An 18914-nucleotide genomic window follows, 5' to 3' on the forward strand; every position below is an offset into this window, starting at 1 on the left:
AATATAATAAACATATTCATACTTTACCCTAAATAAAAAAGTTTTTTATGGAATAAACGAATTTCAAAATCAATACAAGAGAATAATTTTATTTATTTTAAAAAAAATAATATTCTTTCTCAACTAGCATGATTAAATATGAATAGAGAATAAACCTCATCCAATCCGACGGCCAACAAGAATAGATGAAGTTTGACTCTGTAGATTTAGTATATCTCTTTTATTTATTTTTTTTTAAAACGAAATAAAATAAAAAAAATAATTGGTAATGTAAGTAAATAATAAGTATATTCGATAGTCCACTAAAGAGGTTAAGTGGTGGGAATGGGTCAATGGAAGTGATTTCTGCTTTAGACAAGGACTCAACCAAACCGCCACTACTACACAATCCGCAACTGATAACAGACTCCACGTGTCACTCCTGCTTAACTCAAAACTTGTTTTACTTAAACTCACTTTTTTTTTCAAAAATAAAATAAAATAATAAATGAAGAAACCAAAAACATAAAGAGAGTATTTAATTTGTTCAAAAAATCAGATTTTTTTTTCGACAATAAAATTAAAATAAAGCTTCACCTGAAATAAACAGAGGAGGAAGCTGTTTGACTGAGGAGATCCCGGTCGAAGAAGACGAAGAAGAATATATATATATAAGGTTATATAGGCTTTGTTTTAGACCGTGGAATCTGTCTCAGGCTTTCCTACTCCAAAACCCTAATTACAAAAACAAGTTAAATCTTTTTAAGGGTTTTACGATGAAATTTTTCAAATAACTTAGAGAGGCTGACTCTCTTTAAATCATTTCCTCTCCTCCGTTTTTTGTAATTTTTTATTTATTTGTCGATATACATTATAATATATTTTTACTAGTTAGTAGACTAGATAGTAGTGAGGGCCATGGAAGATGAAGCTAGGGTTCCGGGGAATTCGGTGCGATCGGAGGAGGTGAAGCCGCCCTCGTATTGGCTAGACGCTTGCGAGGACATATCATGTGACCTAATTGGTGACTTGGTTGATTTTACCGACGCTTCTGTTTTGCCCGACTGTTCCTCGGTCCCCGATCGCCATGGCACCTCCACCAACTGCAATCAGGAGGATTTCTTTGGCGGAATAGACCACATTCTCGACAGTTTCAAGAACGGAGATGGTCTCCCTCTAATCTCGGATGTAATTTCTACTGATGATGCTTCTCGGAGCTGTACTCCTAAAGAAAGCTTATTATTATTACAGAACGGTGGAGGAGTGACTTCTCCAGTTTCTAAGGCCGAGCTTTTGGGTTTGCAGAATAATATTCAGAATGGTAATGGCTTGGATGCAAACAAGTTGGTGGTGAATGGCAATGGAGAGCAGAATGAGAAACCTGGTGCGGAGGGCGATGAAAGATGCAGCAAAAAGGCTAGAATTGGCAGAAATGAGAGGTATGGTTCCGGCAGAGGACAATTCCATATCAGGGATAGAGAGAGGGAAAGATGTCCGAGCAGGAAGAGGACCCGAGATTGGGATGATGTAGATAAAAGAGATAGGGATAGGGATAGGGATTCTTTTAGGAGAAAAGAGCATTACAACAACAACAATAATAGGAGAGATGGTAGAGAGAGGGATTTGAGAGATAGAGAAGTAAAGGGGTATTGGGAGAGAGATAAATCAGGTTCTAATGACTTGGTATTTAGACATGGTGCTTATGAAGTTGATCGTGAGGCAAAGGTTGTTATCGACAAAAGCCAGGATTCTAATGGGAAAGAGGAGAGTAAATCTGAAGAGACTAAAGAGAAGATACCCGAGGAACAAGTCCGCCAATATCAATTAGATGTTCTTGAACAGGCTAAGAAGAAAAATACAATAGCTTTTCTTGAGACGGGGGCGGGGAAGACGCTAATAGCTGTTCTTCTCATCAAAAGCCTTTCATGTGATATGCAAAAGCAAAACAAGAAAATGCTTGCTATATTTCTTGTTCCTAAAGTACCACTTGTTTATCAGGTAATGTGTTTATTTTATGTGCTGTAATTTTTTTTTTTCTGATGTTGTCCATTCATTTTCAATGTTTTCGAAGTGTAATGTGTTGTGAAAATGTCATCTTAGCAAGCTGAAGCCATCCGTGAGAGGACCGGTTACCAAGTGGGTCATTATTGTGGTGAAATGGGTCAAGATTTTTGGGATGCTCGGCGATGGCAACGAGAGTTTGAATCTAAACAGGTAGCTTTTAAATTTCACGTTGTTTTAAAACTTTTTTTTTTCATATGAAATGTTTCTTAGGACAAACTTACTTAGTTATGAATCACACTATAAGTATAGATTTTAGTTTATTACTGGATTGCCAATCACAAAGTTCTTAGCATAGATTATTTACACTTGAGCGTTTGTATTATTTTTCCCATCTTAAGATGTTTTTTATTTGTATGTTTATCTTAAAAATATATTGTATCGTTTTCCTAATTTGTCATGTGATGAACATGCTGTTTAAGTAAAGTATTTGGACTCGGGTTGTGTGCAAATGTGTCGGTGTTATTCAAACTAGCGCAAGGATTTCCTTTTACGCATATATTTCTATAATTTCATCATTATTGCTCACTCTTGCCAGAAAGATAACCTTTTATAAATTTAGGTAAGAAATCAAGCATACCGTCATCTGATGTAAAAGTGATTATTACCATTCAAGCTCCTTTCATTGGTTTGACTTGTATAGTGTAGTTAGTTTAAGCTTAACCAAGGTATCTGAAAGAACAATTGGGTATGGTTGGCATTCACTTGCTCATTACCCGCAATTTATGACTTTCATTCTGTAATTTACAGGTTGAATGTACTTTTGATTATGTTTTATCGAATAATGATTTTCCTTGAAGCTGTAACTCCCCATGTGACCATGTCACACCCTTCTCTTCCCCTTCTAAGCTATTGTTGTGTGCTGTTAGACTTGTTGCTTGATGTTTTGATTGATATGTTACTTTGCAGGTTCTTGTAATGACTGCTCAAATTCTCTTGAATATTCTGAGACACAGTATAATAAGAATGAATGCAATCAATCTTTTGATTTTGGATGAGTGCCATCATGCTGTGAAAAAGCATCCATATTCTTTGGTGATGTCTGAATTCTATCATACAACAGCAAAAGAGAAAAGACCATCTGTATTTGGGATGACTGCTTCTCCCGTCAACTTAAAAGGTATTTTATTACTTTTTACAGTGTTTTCATTGACAGTTCTTCAACTGCCATATGTTAACAAATTTTTGTAATTGTGTTTTATTCAGGTGTTTCCAGCCAGGTAGATTGTGCAATTAAGATTCGTAATCTTGAAAGTAAGCTAGATTCAACAGTTTGTACCATAAAGGATCGTAAAGAGCTAGAAAAATATGTCCCGATGCCCTCAGAAAGGGTGGTAGAGTATGACAAAGCTGCCACCTTGTGGTCTCTCCATGAGCAAATAAAACAGTTGGAAGTAGAAGTTGAAGAAGCTGCAAAATCAAGCTCCAGAAGAAGTAAATGGCAGTTTATGGGAGCAAGAGATGCTGGGGCCAAGGAAGAACTGCGCCAAGTTTATGGTGTTTCAGAAAGAACAGAAAGTGACGGGGCTGTTAATTTAATTCAAAAATTGAGGGCTGTAAATTATGCACTTGGTGAACTGGGTCAGTGGTGTGCATACAAGGTACCATCTATCATTAACTATTTGTGAGATAGTGTACTAATTGTATGTGTCTTTGTGAACTTATGTACTGTGTGTGGATAATTTCTCATTCTGATCTTTTCACAGGTTGCACAATCTTTCTTGGCAGCTTTACAAAATGACGAGAGGGCCAACTACCAACTTGATGTTAAGTTTCAAGAGTCTTACCTTAGCAAGGTGGTCTCTCTTCTACAATGCCAATTATCAGAGGGAGCTATCTCTGACAAAGAAAATGTCACCGATTCTGGTAGTGAAGATCCTCATAATGTAACTGATCCTGATGAGATTGAGGAAGGAGAACTTCCTGACAGTCACGGTGAGTCTGGTTGTTTACTGTTTTCACTTGCTTGAATGCATGGTTTGTTTACTACTACTTATGAAAAATGAATACCTAAGGGTTATTTAAGAATAATGAAGTATAAAGTTTTGAAATTGGGTTTTTGCTCAAATCTGTAAATATGAACCCAATCAGTTAGGAAATGGTGTACACACCAGTTGTGAAAATATTTTAAGCACAGAATATCTGGTTCTTCATAGGTTCGAGGGTGTGTGCATCCTCTAACATTTTGTAAATTCTCTGTTTTGTTAGTTGCAAGAGGAAAAAAAGGAACTGTTCTTGTAGGAATTACCATTTATTTTCTTTATTACTTTTTCATGGAATAAAATGTTGTGAATTATTAAATTTCACATCTAGATATAACTCATCAGTCTTTATTGTGCTTAATTTTGTTATAAGTTGGAATTTGTTGTTAACTGCTCTTCTTGTATTGCTTAGCTGTGTCTGGTGGGGAGCATGTTGATGTGATTATAGGAGCTGCAGTAGCTGACGGAAAAGTGACACCAAAAGTGCAGTCACTTATTAAAGTACTTCTAAGTTATCAGCATACTGATGATTTCCGTGCTATCATCTTTGTGGAGCGTGTCGTCTCTGCTTTGGTTCTTCCAAAGGTTTGTTTACACTATAATGCTTATTGTTTATGTATTTCTTCTTGATTAGGTTTTATATTCTCGACTCCTTACTTGTCATGTTCTTCAAGCATGCAGGTTTTCGCAGAGCTTCCATCTCTGGGTTTTGTTAGGAGTGCTAGCTTGATTGGTCATAACAATAGTCAGGAAATGCGATCTTGCCAAATGCAAGACACAATTGCTAAATTTCGAGATGGTCGTGTATGTTCAACTTCTATTGTTGACTTGAGCCTTTGGGGTAAACTTATTTACTAGGTGATCTGAGAAAGTTCTTTTTCTTATGTTTTGCAGGTCACATTGTTAGTGGCAACTAGCGTTGCTGAGGAAGGTCTTGATATTCGGCAATGCAATGTAGTTATTCGCTTCGACCTTGCAAAAACTGTATTGGCATATATTCAGTCCAGGGGTCGTGCTAGAAAGCCTGGGTCAGATTATATATTGATGTCCGAGAGGTACCTTATTTTACGGGAATGAATAGCGTTCCTGGAAAATTCGATTGATATTCTAGGCTTGTGGCACCCCTATCTCTTAAAGACAGTTCCAAATTAATATATCTTTAAGAACTTTAGCTTTTGATCCCAGTTTTATTAGTTTAAATAAAGAGCATGAAATATTAGGTTAGGATTATTATAAATTAGGGCAGAAATATTTAAATGACTGAATGCAATAGCAGAACTATGATTAAAAAGAAGTAAATTTAACTGAAATTTAAATCTAAAATGAAAAAAGAAAAGTGTAAATTATATGAGAGGATTGGAATGTACTAACTGCAAAATAAAGATTAGAAATGTTAGCAAGGAATCTAAAACTTAATTGGAAGCCTCCTATTTGTAAGAAGTTGAAACATGGGGCTGTGCCCCTCTTAAGGCTTCATCTCCAAAAGACTGAAAGTAACTCGAGGTCCTATTCATTGAAACTCAGAAGGTTAGCCCTCTTCTTGTTTAAGGTCTTTACCACCTAGCAAGTATCCCTGGGCAGACTGCTTGCCACTTGGCTTCTGATTTTTCCTCTAACCCATTAATGTAAAACCCCATCACTAATAGTATCACAGTTTTGGACATGACTTGCTTTTATTTTTCAAGTAAAGTTGTTCTTTCCTGTGATCTTTTAGTATGGCAATTGTCCCCGCCTTTTCATCATCCACTTCTAACCCTTCAAATATATAAAAAAATCCTAGGAAAAAAAATAGTATCATAGCTTTGGTAATGACATGATTATGATTTTGCAAATAACGTTGACGAACAGAACTTATTTTTAAATCTCTGAAATATATACATTTTCTTCAGGGGAAATCTATCACATGAAGCATTCTTAAGGAACGCCAGGAACAGTGAGGAGACCTTAAGGAAAGAAGCTATTGAGAGAACTGATTTAAGTCATTTGAAGGATACTTCGAGGCTAATTTCTATAGATACAACACCAGATGCAATGTACCAGGTGGAGTCAACTGGTGCTGTTGTGAGCTTAAACTCTGCTGTGGGACTCATCCACTTTTACTGCTCTCAGCTTCCCAGTGACAGGTACTTCTTTTCAGTCTAAGATTTAATTTTCTGATATGACCCATGGGACACACTCAAGGAAATAGAGATTCTACCCTAGTTGTGGTTGTATCAATTTCATTGAAATGAGATAGTGGCAACAGTGTTTAATTTTTGGTGAAATCTCTGTTGTGGTCTCATTTGTTTTCCAGGTATTCAATACTTCGTCCTGAGTTTGTTATGGTTAGGCATGAAAAGCCGGGAGGTCCCACTGAATATTCATGCAAACTTCAACTTCCTTGTAATGCACCATTTGAGACACTTGAGGGACCTATATGCAGTTCAATGCGCCTAGCACAACAGGTAAGCGTCATCTGATGAAATTCATATTAGTTTTCATCTTAAAGCATTCTAGAATGTTCATTTTATTTCTTCTTTCTTCTGCAGGCTGTTTGTCTTGCTGCTTGCAAGAAGCTTCATGAGATGGGAGCCTTTACTGACATGCTGTTGCCAGACAAGGGAAGTGGAGAAGAAAAAGAAAAGGCTGACCAGAGTCATGAAGGGGATCCACTTTCTGGGACGGCTAGGCATAGAGAGTTTTATCCAGAAGGTGTAGCTGATGTTCTCATGGTAAGCCCCTCTTGCTTGTTCATTTAGAATCATATTGTTTTATTTATAATTTTTGAGTATAAGAACAAAGCTAGGAGTTCATCAAGTTTTGGGAATTGGTTGCATAGTTTCTAAGCTACATAAGATTTAACCAAAATTTTGTAGAGCTTTCTTGTGTCTTGCTTTTGACTTTATATCGGTAGCTTATTTAATGAAATATACTTGACTAAACTTCTTAGCCTAACTATTTAAAATAAAACTTCACAACTAAGGCACTTTTCCAATTTATAAGAAGTTGTGAGATTGAGAATTGATATTTGACTTTCTGAGCTTAATGTCTTTTGTAGTTAATTCTATTGAGATGGAAATGGAAACAGTTTTAATAGTGCTGCTTTGACTTTCTTTTTTTTTCTTTACAGGGAGAATGGATCTTATCTGGAAAGGAAGTTTGCAACAACCCAAAATTGCATCTATTTATGTATGATGTGAAATGTGTAAACGCAGGCTATTCAAAAGATCCATTCTTGACTCGGGTTTCAGATTTCGCATTGCTTTTCGGCAATGAGCTGGATGCAGAGGTATTTTGTTTCATTTTGCACTTCAGGTGTGGTAATATTCATTGTCACTTTCTTTAACCATAATCTTGTGCTAATAGGTGTTATCGATGTCGATGGATCTATTTATCGCACGAACCATGACTACAAAGGCATCACTTGTCTTCAGGGGCTCAATAGATATCACGCAAAGTCAGGTTAAATATTTTATTAGCCTACTATTGTCTGATTAATCACACAAGCTTTTTTACTTTTAGATTTTCAACAACTGATGCTTGAATGAAAATTTCTATTTTAAACAGTTGGCATCCCTTAAGAGTTTTCATGTAAGATTAATGAGCATTGTACTGGATGTGGATGTTGAACCTTCCACCACTCCTTGGGATCCTGCAAAGGCGTATTTGTTTGTCCCTGTGGTTAGCGATAAATCTGTAGATCCTATTAAAGAAATAGATTGGGATCAAGTTGAGAAAATAATTGGTACTGATGCTTGGGGAAATCCCCTTCAGAGAGCTCGGCCAGATGTGTACCTTGGCACAAATGAGCGTACACTAGGTGGAGACAGAAGGGAATATGGATTTGGGAAACTGCGTCATGGTATGGCTTTTGGGCAGAAATCTCATCCCACATATGGCATCAGAGGAGCTGTTGCACAATTTGATGTTGTGAAGGCTTCAGGATTGGTCCCCGATCGGGGTGCAGTTGAAATGCAAAGACATGTAGATCCTTCTCCCAAAGGAAAACTAATCATGGCTGATACTTCGACTAGTGCAGAAGATTTGATAGGGAGAATTGTAACAGCTGCTCACTCTGGGAAGAGGTTTTATGTGGATTCAATATGTTATGATATGACTGCAGAGAACTCTTTCCCAAGGAAAGAAGGCTATCTAGGCCCGTTGGAGTACAGTTCATATGCTCATTATTACAAGCAAAAGTATGTAGACACTACACATCGTCGAATCATTTGGCCTTTTTAGTTCCTTTACCATTTCTAAATATTTGGCTTAAGCAGAATGTATTTCTCCTTTCTTTTCTGGTCTTGGAATATATTGATTCTAATTTATGGGCTGGATAGCCACAATGCACTTATATGTTGTGTCTGAAGAAAAGGAAAAGCTAATGTTATTCTGTAGAGTTACTTCTTAAGTCTCTGCTACTGTCAAGTGAAAAATGTATGGACATAGATTTGTTCCAGACATTTTTCAGTGACAATAGCTGTGGATACCTACAGATTTTAAGCTTTTTCTTTCTTCTCGCACAACAGAAGTGTGTGCATTTGGTTGGCTATTGGGTTCCTCTTTATATAGGTATGGAGTTGAGTTGATGTATAAGCAACAACCTCTTATTAGAGGACGCGGTGTTTCCTACTGTAAGAATCTTCTGTCTCCTCGATTTGAACATGCTGAAGGTACGGTTTTGCCATTTCTACTTTCGAACTGATTTTACTCCACGTTCTTATAAATTCTTAAGCAAATGGACCAATTTTGTTGGTGTAGGTGAGTCAGATGAGAGTGTAGACAAAACATACTATGTTTTTCTCCCTCCTGAGCTGTGTTTATTGCACCCACTGCCTGGTTCACTGGTTCGTGGTGCACAGAGATTGCCCTCCATAATGAGAAGGGTTGAAAGTATGCTTCTGGCAGTTCAACTTAAGCACATGATAAACTATCCTGTTCCTGCTTCAAAGGTGCTCTTTTTTTCTTTTCCTTTTGTGGATATAAGGAACTAATTTTAAATTGTTTTGAACTGTAAATTGATGAATAGACACCTCTTTTATCTGTCTGCAGATCTTGGAAGCTTTGACAGCTGCTTCATGTCAGGAGACATTTTGCTATGAGAGAGCAGAGCTTCTTGGTGATGCTTACTTAAAATGGGTTGTTAGCCGATTTCTTTTTCTTAAATACCCCCAAAAACATGAGGGTCAGCTTACTCGGATGAGGCAACAAATGGTAAGTAACTTTGTCTTATACCAGTATGCTTTGAGTAAAGGACTTCAATCATATATCCAAGCAGATAGCTTTTCTCCGTCCCGATGGGCTGCTCCTGGTGTGCTGCCCGTTTTTGATGAGGATACAAAAGATGGAGAATCATCTCTGTTTGATCAAGGCAGATCAAGTAATAAGAATACACATGAGAAGAATCAACCTTGGGATGAACTCGAAGATGATGTAATGGAAGATGGGGAGCTTGAGGGTGACTCTAGTTCATATAGAGTCCTTTCTAGCAAGACCCTTGCAGACGTCGTCGAAGCATTAATTGGGGTATATTATGTACAAGGTGGAAAGTATGCTGCTAACCACCTGATGAAATGGATTGGGATTGAGGTAGAGTTTGACCCTGATCAGATTGACTGCCCAGGAAAGCCGTCGAACATTCCAGAAACTGTGCTTAGGAATGTCAACTTTGATGCGTTAGAGGGAGCTTTAAACATTAAATTTAGAGATCGGGGACTGTTGGTAGAGGCTATTACTCATGCATCTCGGCCATCTTCAGGGGTATCCTGCTATCAGCGTCTTGAATTTGTTGGTGATGCAGTCTTAGATCATCTCATTACAAAGCATTTGTTCTTTACGTACACGAATCTACCCCCTGGGCGATTGACTGATTTGCGAGCTGCTGCTGTAAATAATGAAAATTTTGCTCGTGTAGCCGTAAGGCGTAATCTTCATGTGCATCTTCGACATGGTTCCAGTGCCCTTGAAAAACAGGTTATCTAAAATATTCTTCTTCACTGATTAATGTTTTTACACTGGAAAGATATCCCATGGAATGCTATATGCTGTTAAATTTAAAACCAATACTTTCTGGTGTGTTTACAGATTCGAGATTTTGTAAAGGAAGTTCAAGTTGAATTCTCAAGGCCAGGTTTCAACTCCTTTGGTTTGGGAGACTGCAAAGCTCCAAAAGTTCTTGGTGACATTGTTGAATCCATTGCTGGTGCTATTTTCCTTGACGCTGGACGTCAAACTGCTGTAGTTTGGAAGGTCAGTTTCTGAAGGAACATTCCCTCACTCTTTCAATTTCTTTTTTTGTGCTTGTAATTGTGGAGCTAAATTTTTCTGGACATCTATCTTAATAGGTGTTTGAACCTCTGTTGGACCCAATGGTTACTCCAGAGACACTTCCAATGCATCCCGTGCGTGAGCTGCAAGAAAGATGCCAACAACAAGCTGAAGGTTTGGAATACAAAGCAACTCGAAATGGCAATTTGGCTACAGTAGAAGTCTTCGTCGATGGTATCCAGGTCGGAATTGCACAGAATGCACAAAAAAAGATGGCACAGAAACTAGCAGCAAGGAATGCACTAGTTGCTTTAAAAGAGAAGGAATCGGCAGAAGCAAAGGAGAAAGAAGATGAGAATGGTAAGAAGAAGAATGGTGCCCAAACGTTTACCCGACAAACCTTAAACGACATATGTCTGCGTAGAAATTGGCCAATGCCATTTTATCGGTAAGAGAAGAATGAATTCAACATCTACTAACATATATAAAGCAAACATGTTGTATGTATTTCCGACCATGCTATTTCTGTTCTGTATTTAGGTGCGTAAATGAAGGTGGCCCTGCACATGCCAAAAGGTTTACTTTTGCTGTACGAGTGAATACCACCGACAAGGGATGGACCGATGAATGTGTCGGAGAACCCATGCCCAGCGTCAAGAAGGCCAAGGACTCTGCTGCAGTGCTCCTTTTGGAGCTTTTAAATAAGTTGTACTCATGATCGAAAAAGAATTTTGGTGTTCCCATCCTTAATTTTTACAGTCGGATGAGTCACCAGTATCATTGCTCATAAGATAGAGTTTACTATATTTAAAACGGATAAAAATGATTTATAAGTGGTCTTAGGTGCCTTTAGGTGACAAATCAAGTGTCCTTTGTACGTATGTATTAAATTTATTAATACTAGAGCCTTATACCTCATTCATTTAATAAATTATCTTCTTTTTTTTACTGTCAAAAAGAAAAATGAAGAATTAAAAAGCGTACAGAAGGAAAAGAAAAGACAGGCTTTTATTGAATCACAAAAACTCACAAAGACCACAATGGGGTGAATTGAGTTGATAAGAGAATTGGGTAGGGTGTGGGGTTTCTACAATTGTTAAAAAGGATTGGGAGGAAAGCAACTACCCAATCTTATGCATACAATTAAGAAGCATACACGGCCAATTCTTTCTTCCATGCCTGATACCAAAAGGGGTTCTTCCCACTATTCAAATTGCAAAAATGAAACACAAGACATCATAGTTTTCACAACGATGGATACACCAGACTTATTCAAATGGTCAAAAAAGTAGTCTCTTTCTACCGCCTCAGAGTATGCAGAATGTACTCAGCATAAAGGTCCCTGCAACAAATTTATAATATGAATATAGCTTAAGTCAGATGGCTGGCACAACATTATCATGCAACCTAAGTAGAATTTTTATTTTTACTTTTATGTATATAATTCTTTGGTTGTGAACATTCCTGTTTAGGAAGTCTTTACAGCATGGTCTAGTTTGTTTTAGCCGTATGATGCACTTACATTGAGTACTGGATGGCTTCAGTGGCAGTAGTAGAGGGTAAAAAGTCATTGACTGCAACCTCTTTGTTCTCATTTTTCTTGTCTGTGTAAAACAAGTTAAGTAGACAAAATTCATCATTCAAATGTACTACTAATATAAAATGTATCAAGTCTTCTAAATTTATAGTTTTAAAGGATACAGTCTTCAAAGAAGCGGCGAATCTCTGAAAGACGGTGAGGAGCAAGTTCCTTGATGTCATTGTAGTGCTTGTATTCTGGATCATCAGCACAGACAGCAATGATCTTATCATCTTTCTCTCCCTGGAAAAGCACACTAAAATATTTGGAAAAATTGACGGTAAAAAATGGAAATGTTTCAATTTGTTAACGAGATTGAAAAAGTACCTGGTCAATCATGGGCATTAATCCTATGGCCTTGGCTCTCAGAAAACAACCAGGAAGAACTGGCTCCTGCTCAGATAATTAGATTTGGTTTAGTACTTACTGACATGATACATTGCAAGTATAATTTTGAAAGGTACATGGCATGTTTATTATAAAGCTGTGAAAGAACCAGCAATTCTTTGTACAAAGAAAAGAAAACCAAAAAATTATTGAATATGTGGCTTTGTAATAACTGACCTGCATCAGGATCAGAACATCCAGTGGATCATTGTCTTCACACAATGTGCGAGGAATGAAACCGTAATTATGAGGATAGACAACTGATGAATACAGAATTCGATCAACCTGAGAATTTATTCCCACAATAAGAACAATCTCAACATATAATTCATATGTCCAGGAAGAGCAGAACGATGCAAATTCTACCGACCAAGGTTATACTCGACAGAAGTAAAAGTTTAAAGACCCCTCTTTGGGAAGTATTCGTATTTCAAATCTTACACAAGCTTGGCAATAAGTGGAGAAGGATATTTAGCAGGACTGACATGCACAAAAAGCTAAAATAACATCACAAAGGAGCTAAATGTTTTGCATACCTTAATCAGTCCTGTTTTCTTATCGAGTTCATATTTGACCTTACTTCCCTTGGTAATCTCAACCACCTGTACCATTGCAACAAGAATTTCACAAGAGAGACTAAAAGACAGAATACATTAAGTTGGTGAACTTAAAAGCTTCAAATACTGAAAAGAGAGACTAAAAGACACTAGCAAATGGGAATATGAGATCTTCAGCTGTATTTTTGAGGGGAAGAAGTTTGAGCTTGTGGTGATCAACATAGTAACTTTGAAATGTATATACATACATATATATATTCTATAGTGGAACTAATACAGAATACCCTAAGTTGGTGAATTTGAAAGCTTCAAATTAGTATGTTGTTTTTTGGACAGGTTTTCTCTCCAGCTTATTTATTTTCAATCACTTATTTAAGTTGGAACAAATACATACACAGTTAAAAATGTGGGGAGCTTCAGGTCCTGCAGAGAATAAATTTGATTCATGATTAGTTTCTTAATATTAATGGATCACAAAGAATGACAGAGAGAGATCGTGATCAACTTATAAGTACCAATCTCAAGATCATGCCAGGGATGTGCAGCAACTGATCGCCTAGATAAAGATGAAAGAATCCTCTCATTTAAACGTGGGACTGAACGTTGTGGGTGTTGGTAGGGCTTCTCCTCAACCTCATGGTTGGCTTCGTCACTCATCTGTAAGTACGAGCATCAAATACAGAAATTAACTCTCTTTTCCTCAGATTTAAGTATCGTTTGCTCTTATTATCATTTATTTTATTTTTTTTTTACAAGCAAAAGAAAAATCCAATCCAATCCAATCCAATAAATCATAACATAAGTATTTTTAGATGAAAAAGAATAATAATCCATGGAATCGGATAATAAAAATTAGATCATGTTGTAAGGTGAATCAGCTATTCATGCCGAGGAAAAAAAACATCAATAAATGATTCAACAAATCATATAAAGTACTTATTTGGTTTCTAATATTGGCATTTAATAATTGTGTGTTGAACAGAGGCAGAGTCAAAAAAATAAAAAAAAAAGGTTCGATTGTCAAGCTACCCATTTCTAATTTGAAAAAAGAAAAAGACAGATTCAGTTTTATCTATGAAGAACAAATGAACAAAGGATTTTAAGTTGTATTTTCAGTTTAATAAAGCTTTTACATAAAAACGTAGTAAGCAATCTAATTCCCTTTATTTTCACTCAAAGCAAGATCTTTAACCAATACTACATCTTCAGCTAGGAAAAGGGTTTGTTGTAAATATGATTCAAATATGATCAGATTCCCCATATGGTCAAACTGGGACTTCGTAAGTGAGCCCAAAATCCCAGAAAACAACATCGTAAAGCACAAGATTTGCGTCCAAAATAGAGTAAAATACGATCTAAAAAGCTTTTTATTAATAAATAAATAAATAAAAGAAGGAGAAAAGTTTGGCAGTATTCATTGAACAAAATCAAGAAAAACTCACAAAAACATTAGAGACGTACCTTAAAGGTTAACGAGGGATTCACAGAAAGTTTGGTGAGAATGTAAAAGAAGGCGCAAAGAATAATATTTTAGATGGGAGCTTTTGGGTTTGTGTTTGGTTAATTAAAATGTATATTTATTTATATGTAGTGTAATTGAGATGAATGCGGGTGGGATTGGTCAAAATTTGCAGTCACATACACGAGGTGTCTCTTCCTGAGAGAAGCTTGCTCCCCAACCCACTTGTCCTCCTCAACTTTCCACGTTTGTTTGCTATTTCTTTTCTCTTTCATTTTTTTTAAACAAAAAAAATCAAAAATTGGAAAGTAGAAGGAAGGGGATAATGTACTTCAAAAATTGGAGAATCTCTACAGCAAAAAAGAAGGGAAACAAAAGGAGAATATATCAAACAAAAGAATGAAAGGTCCTAATACTTTAGATGTAAAACATTATTTCTGATCGTGTATGAAGTGTAGAATTATATTGAAGTAAATGTATTTATTTTTTGAGATTCAATCTCCATGAGCTTTAGATCTAAAAGAAAAAACTTAGTGTAGGTATTTAGACTTTTAACCTCTCTCTTAATCTAGTTATTGTAATATCAATTTAAACGATTTTCTGGTAACGACGCCAAAAACTTGTTACGCAGTGCATGTATCAAGTAATACTCACACAGGTGAAGTCGAACCACAAGAATTGAAATTAAATACCACTAAATTAGAATATTTTTATTTAGTTAATCGAAATAATTTTAGAAAGAGAATAATAAAAATTGACAAAAATTAAAGAAAGCTATTAATGTAAATATGGATGAGAGATTAGAATGTAAATATGGATGAGAGATTAGGGATATGAATTCAGTTGTTTCAATTACCCAATTGTTAATGTTATTTATGGGCGGACCCACATTACAGCAAGAGAGAGCAGTCGCCCCCAGAAATTATTGGGAAAAAAATGTATGTATTTTAGTTAGTTACAACATATATTTATAATAAAATATGATATTCACAAATATATAGTAAGTTTGGTGTAATAGAGGTCAAAGATTCAAATTTCACTAACAATACTTTATTTTATCTTTTTGAAAAAATTAAGTCCCCCTCACTTTAAATTCTGGATAAATAACTCTAACTCTTTTGAGATTATTAAGGTCTTAAATTATATATAATTTAATAATTTTGCATATCTGAGATAGAATAATATACAATTTACATTAAGAAATAATCTATTAGTTACTCGTTTCATATCAAAATAATCAATTAGAGCATTTAATATTCACTTTTCAAATTTCATATGAAGATTATAAATCATGTCAAATATGGCTAATCTAGAACATATATTAACACAAATATGAACAAATCACAAAAATCCAAAAAGAAAAATTAACAAATCACATTAATATTTAATAAATTGGAATAAAATCAATCAACATTCATCATATCCTTAAATTGGAAAATTAGTTCATAACTTCAACAATCAAATCCATGTCTAAACTAAAAATATAAATTAACATAAGAAATAAAAGGGAAAAAGAAATAAACTAGATGGAGAACTTGATCAGATCGCCACGCTCGCTTTCCAAGTCTTTTTTTTTTTTTAGGATTCTATTTCTGAATAATTGACATAAAAATTCGAAATTGTCCTTCAGTCCCGTATGGAACATCTCGTCGCGGCCATAGATAGTCTAGTCACGGCGAGAGCTTTGAGTCGAAAAAACCATAGTTCTGTAAGCTTTCTTTGCCGCAGCCACCATTCATTCTCATCGCGGCAATAATTAGTCGCGACAAGATAAAGGCTCGCTGGAATTTCAACTAAGATTTTTTTTTATTATTTTTAACCCATCTCATCCTTTCGATATTTGATAGATTTTGCACTTTAAAATTCTGGGAACCTGAAATCAAGAAAAACAAGTGTAAAACCGTCCAAAAAATAACAACGAAGAAGAATAATAATTCTAAATAGTAATCTAAAACTTAAATAGTTTAACACAATATAATCATCACATGTACATAAAATTTTTAGTCATTCATTCAAATTATGAATTAATTTATTAAGAAAAGTATTAATTATGAAATCAATAGATATGGGGATCATTATTTTTTTATTGGAAGTGAAGGAATTCCTAAAAATTAAACTTATCATCAAATACTCCAATTCAAATAAATTTAACTCATATGCGATAATCATAATACAAAAATTTGTATTATTATTTACTGCGACAATAAACATTATGAGATAACAATATTGAAAACTAAAAAGAAAAAATCAAAAGTAAATGTTTTTACTTTTTTCTTATATAGAATTCTATGAAAGGACTCAATGATCAAAATTATAAATATTTGTAAGCTAGAATATAGTTTAGTTTTAGAGTTTTAACGGAATGGTCAATCATATTGATTAACTAGGGGCAAAAACACATTATAAATTTGATGTTCATTTAGATGGATTTTAGGGATGCTACCTTACGTATGTTTTGTGCTTAATTTTACCTAAGTATAATATTAAAATACAATTTTGATAGTTGGATTCTTTAATGTTTTTTTTATTTTTTTTTGAATAAAATCAGGAGATTTATTAATGTTTTGTTAAACGATCTGCAAACAAATTGACGCATTGTTTGGCAAGAGACTCTTATTTCTCTACAGATTGTGTGCTTCAGTTGGATTCTTTAATGTTCAATTTTGTTTCTACTCAACAATTATTTGGAAATGTTTTATCTTAACTTTATTTATAAAAATATAAGGGAAATTGTTACTTATTATGCAAAAGTTGTGTTTGATTTTCAATCTTTTCCTATTGATGGAATTTATAAAAGTTTTATAATTAAATAACTTTCAATTATAAATGTCACCATTGAGAAGTTTAGGTAAAGAGTCTAATCAAACCGGTTTTTCTTTGGTTAGAGACTCTATTATAAATATACTATATAGTAGTATAAGGTTTTTGAAGATGAGTTATTTATTGCAGGAATTATATTTTTCTATTGCAGGTTTGGTTTTAGTTTTTTAGGCAGAAACAGTAGCTTTATTGGTAGGTTTGTGTTGGACTCAAGATGTGGGGTTACTAGTTAAAAGGGTCTTCTCATAATCGTTATTTTTGGTCCCAACTTTGGAAGGTAATATAAAGTATTTGAACAAATTGAAAATTATTTTTGCTAATATTAAAGTTTTATTGTCTAATGTTTTTTGGGCATCTCTTTTTCATACGAGTCACAACTTCAATGTTGAGCTACACGGATTGGCTAAAAACCTCCGCATCTTATGTAATGTTTGTTACCTTTATTATGTTAAATTTCTATAAGCTTTCTTAAAATATATTTATATAAATAGATAATCATGTTATTATTCTAAATATTAAAGTCAAACTTTTCAATATTTAATTACCTATATTAAATTAGAATTTACGTATATATATTAATGTTCTCATAAATTTTCAAATTCATAATAATGGAGTAAAAGTTTCAAATTTAACGTTTTGTGATAATTGAGCTAAATATAATATTAGCAGACAGAAGACTAGAAAATATACAGGTCACTGTTCTTTTGACAAAACAAATGGTAAACATTAGAATTTAGAGCCAAATTATATCCTCAAACGACAATAGGAATAGCCCAATGCAATACTTGGTTGATGAGGAATGGAATACCTTCTTTTTATGCCGAAAACTGCAGAATCTGATTCTCTTCCTTGTCTTTAACTAGCCATCTGGAATTTGTTTCTTCTTTTTTATTGTAGCCCTTATCACTCTCCTCTACATCCCAATTATATCTCATTTTGAACAGTACTTATCAAACATGACCAACCTAATCTTTTTGCACGAACTAAACTTTAATTAGATAGATACAGAATATATATATCTATTCTATATAAAGTGTGGGTATATAACTGAATTCTTGGTTTATGAGAAATTTATGGGTGATTTTTTTTTATATATAATAAAATAAAAATAAAATAAATTCAAAAAATACGATTGTGTGACTTTTTAATATATCTCCATGCCCACGATTCTTCTTTTTATCTCTCAATTTTTTCCATCCACTTCGATTCCAACAGTAACCTCTTCTAATTATTTTTCAGTTTACTATGATTTTGAACTACAATGTGTTAGCAATTTATATCGTCAGTCTACAATTGGCTAATCATTATGTAATATTCTTTAATTTTTTTTTAATGTTGGCATTTTAGATATCTAATGGCTAATCATTATGTGTATATTCTTTACTTTTCGATTGAATAAAACTTTTAATTAGAAGAATTATGCATAAATATACTGGATCAATAAGAATTATGCTAATTTTTGCTAATATACTGATGGATGTTGCCCACAACGCAGTCCGTAATGACCCCAGAATCAACTGGCTCTGCAACCCTGTTCAGAGCTTCGTGGTCTTACCTCTGCAGGCAAGAAATTCAGAGGTCTTCGTGGAAAGGGACACAAGAACCACAAGTATCGACCTTCCCCCAGGGCAACCTGGAAGAAAAACAACACTGTCTCTCTTCCCCGTTACGGGGTCATTTTCAGGATAATTGTTTCGAGAACGTTGTAGTTGCTATTGTGTTTGAAATTTTGGAGATTGATATAATACTTGAGTCACGTTTCATTTGAAAAAAAAAATGGATATATATGTAATATCAATATACTTGTGAAAGAATGTATATATTACCCTGTTTTGAAGTTTTTA

The 18914-nt window shown here is 34.6% G+C and overlaps 2 protein-coding genes across 2 annotated transcripts; one reads left to right on the forward strand and one right to left on the reverse strand.

The window, feature by feature from the left end:
* Window positions 1-472: 472 nt before the first annotated feature.
* LOC115706055 (endoribonuclease Dicer homolog 1) lies at window positions 473-11575 on the forward strand. Its single transcript, XM_030633569.2, has 20 exons — window positions 473-1977; window positions 2080-2193; window positions 2950-3160; window positions 3247-3641; window positions 3747-3975; window positions 4435-4607; window positions 4704-4826; window positions 4917-5077; window positions 5912-6145; window positions 6316-6466; window positions 6551-6733; window positions 7132-7290; window positions 7368-7463; window positions 7569-8200; window positions 8574-8674; window positions 8763-8953; window positions 9054-9974; window positions 10086-10250; window positions 10346-10716; window positions 10809-11575. Exons 1-20 carry the CDS (start codon window positions 898-900, stop codon window positions 10984-10986), a joined length of 5868 nt encoding a protein of 1955 aa, XP_030489429.2. The 5' UTR covers window positions 473-897; the 3' UTR covers window positions 10987-11575.
* LOC115705847 (soluble inorganic pyrophosphatase 1) lies at window positions 11258-14494 on the reverse strand. Its single transcript, XM_030633293.2, has 9 exons — window positions 14253-14494; window positions 13307-13450; window positions 13186-13214; window positions 12771-12836; window positions 12412-12519; window positions 12175-12240; window positions 11970-12090; window positions 11791-11872; window positions 11258-11610 (listed from the first exon to the last, which is right to left on the reverse strand). The coding sequence occupies exons 2-9, from the start codon at window positions 13446-13448 to the stop codon at window positions 11568-11570; spliced, it is 657 nt and encodes a 218-aa protein (XP_030489153.1). The 5' UTR covers window positions 13449-13450; window positions 14253-14494; the 3' UTR covers window positions 11258-11567.
* Window positions 14495-18914: the final 4420 nt, after the last annotated feature.

The sequence above is a fragment of the Cannabis sativa genome, chromosome 1 (assembly GCF_029168945.1).
Source record: "Cannabis sativa cultivar Pink pepper isolate KNU-18-1 chromosome 1, ASM2916894v1, whole genome shotgun sequence".
In the NCBI taxonomy this organism is placed as follows: Eukaryota; Viridiplantae; Streptophyta; class Magnoliopsida; order Rosales; family Cannabaceae; genus Cannabis; species Cannabis sativa.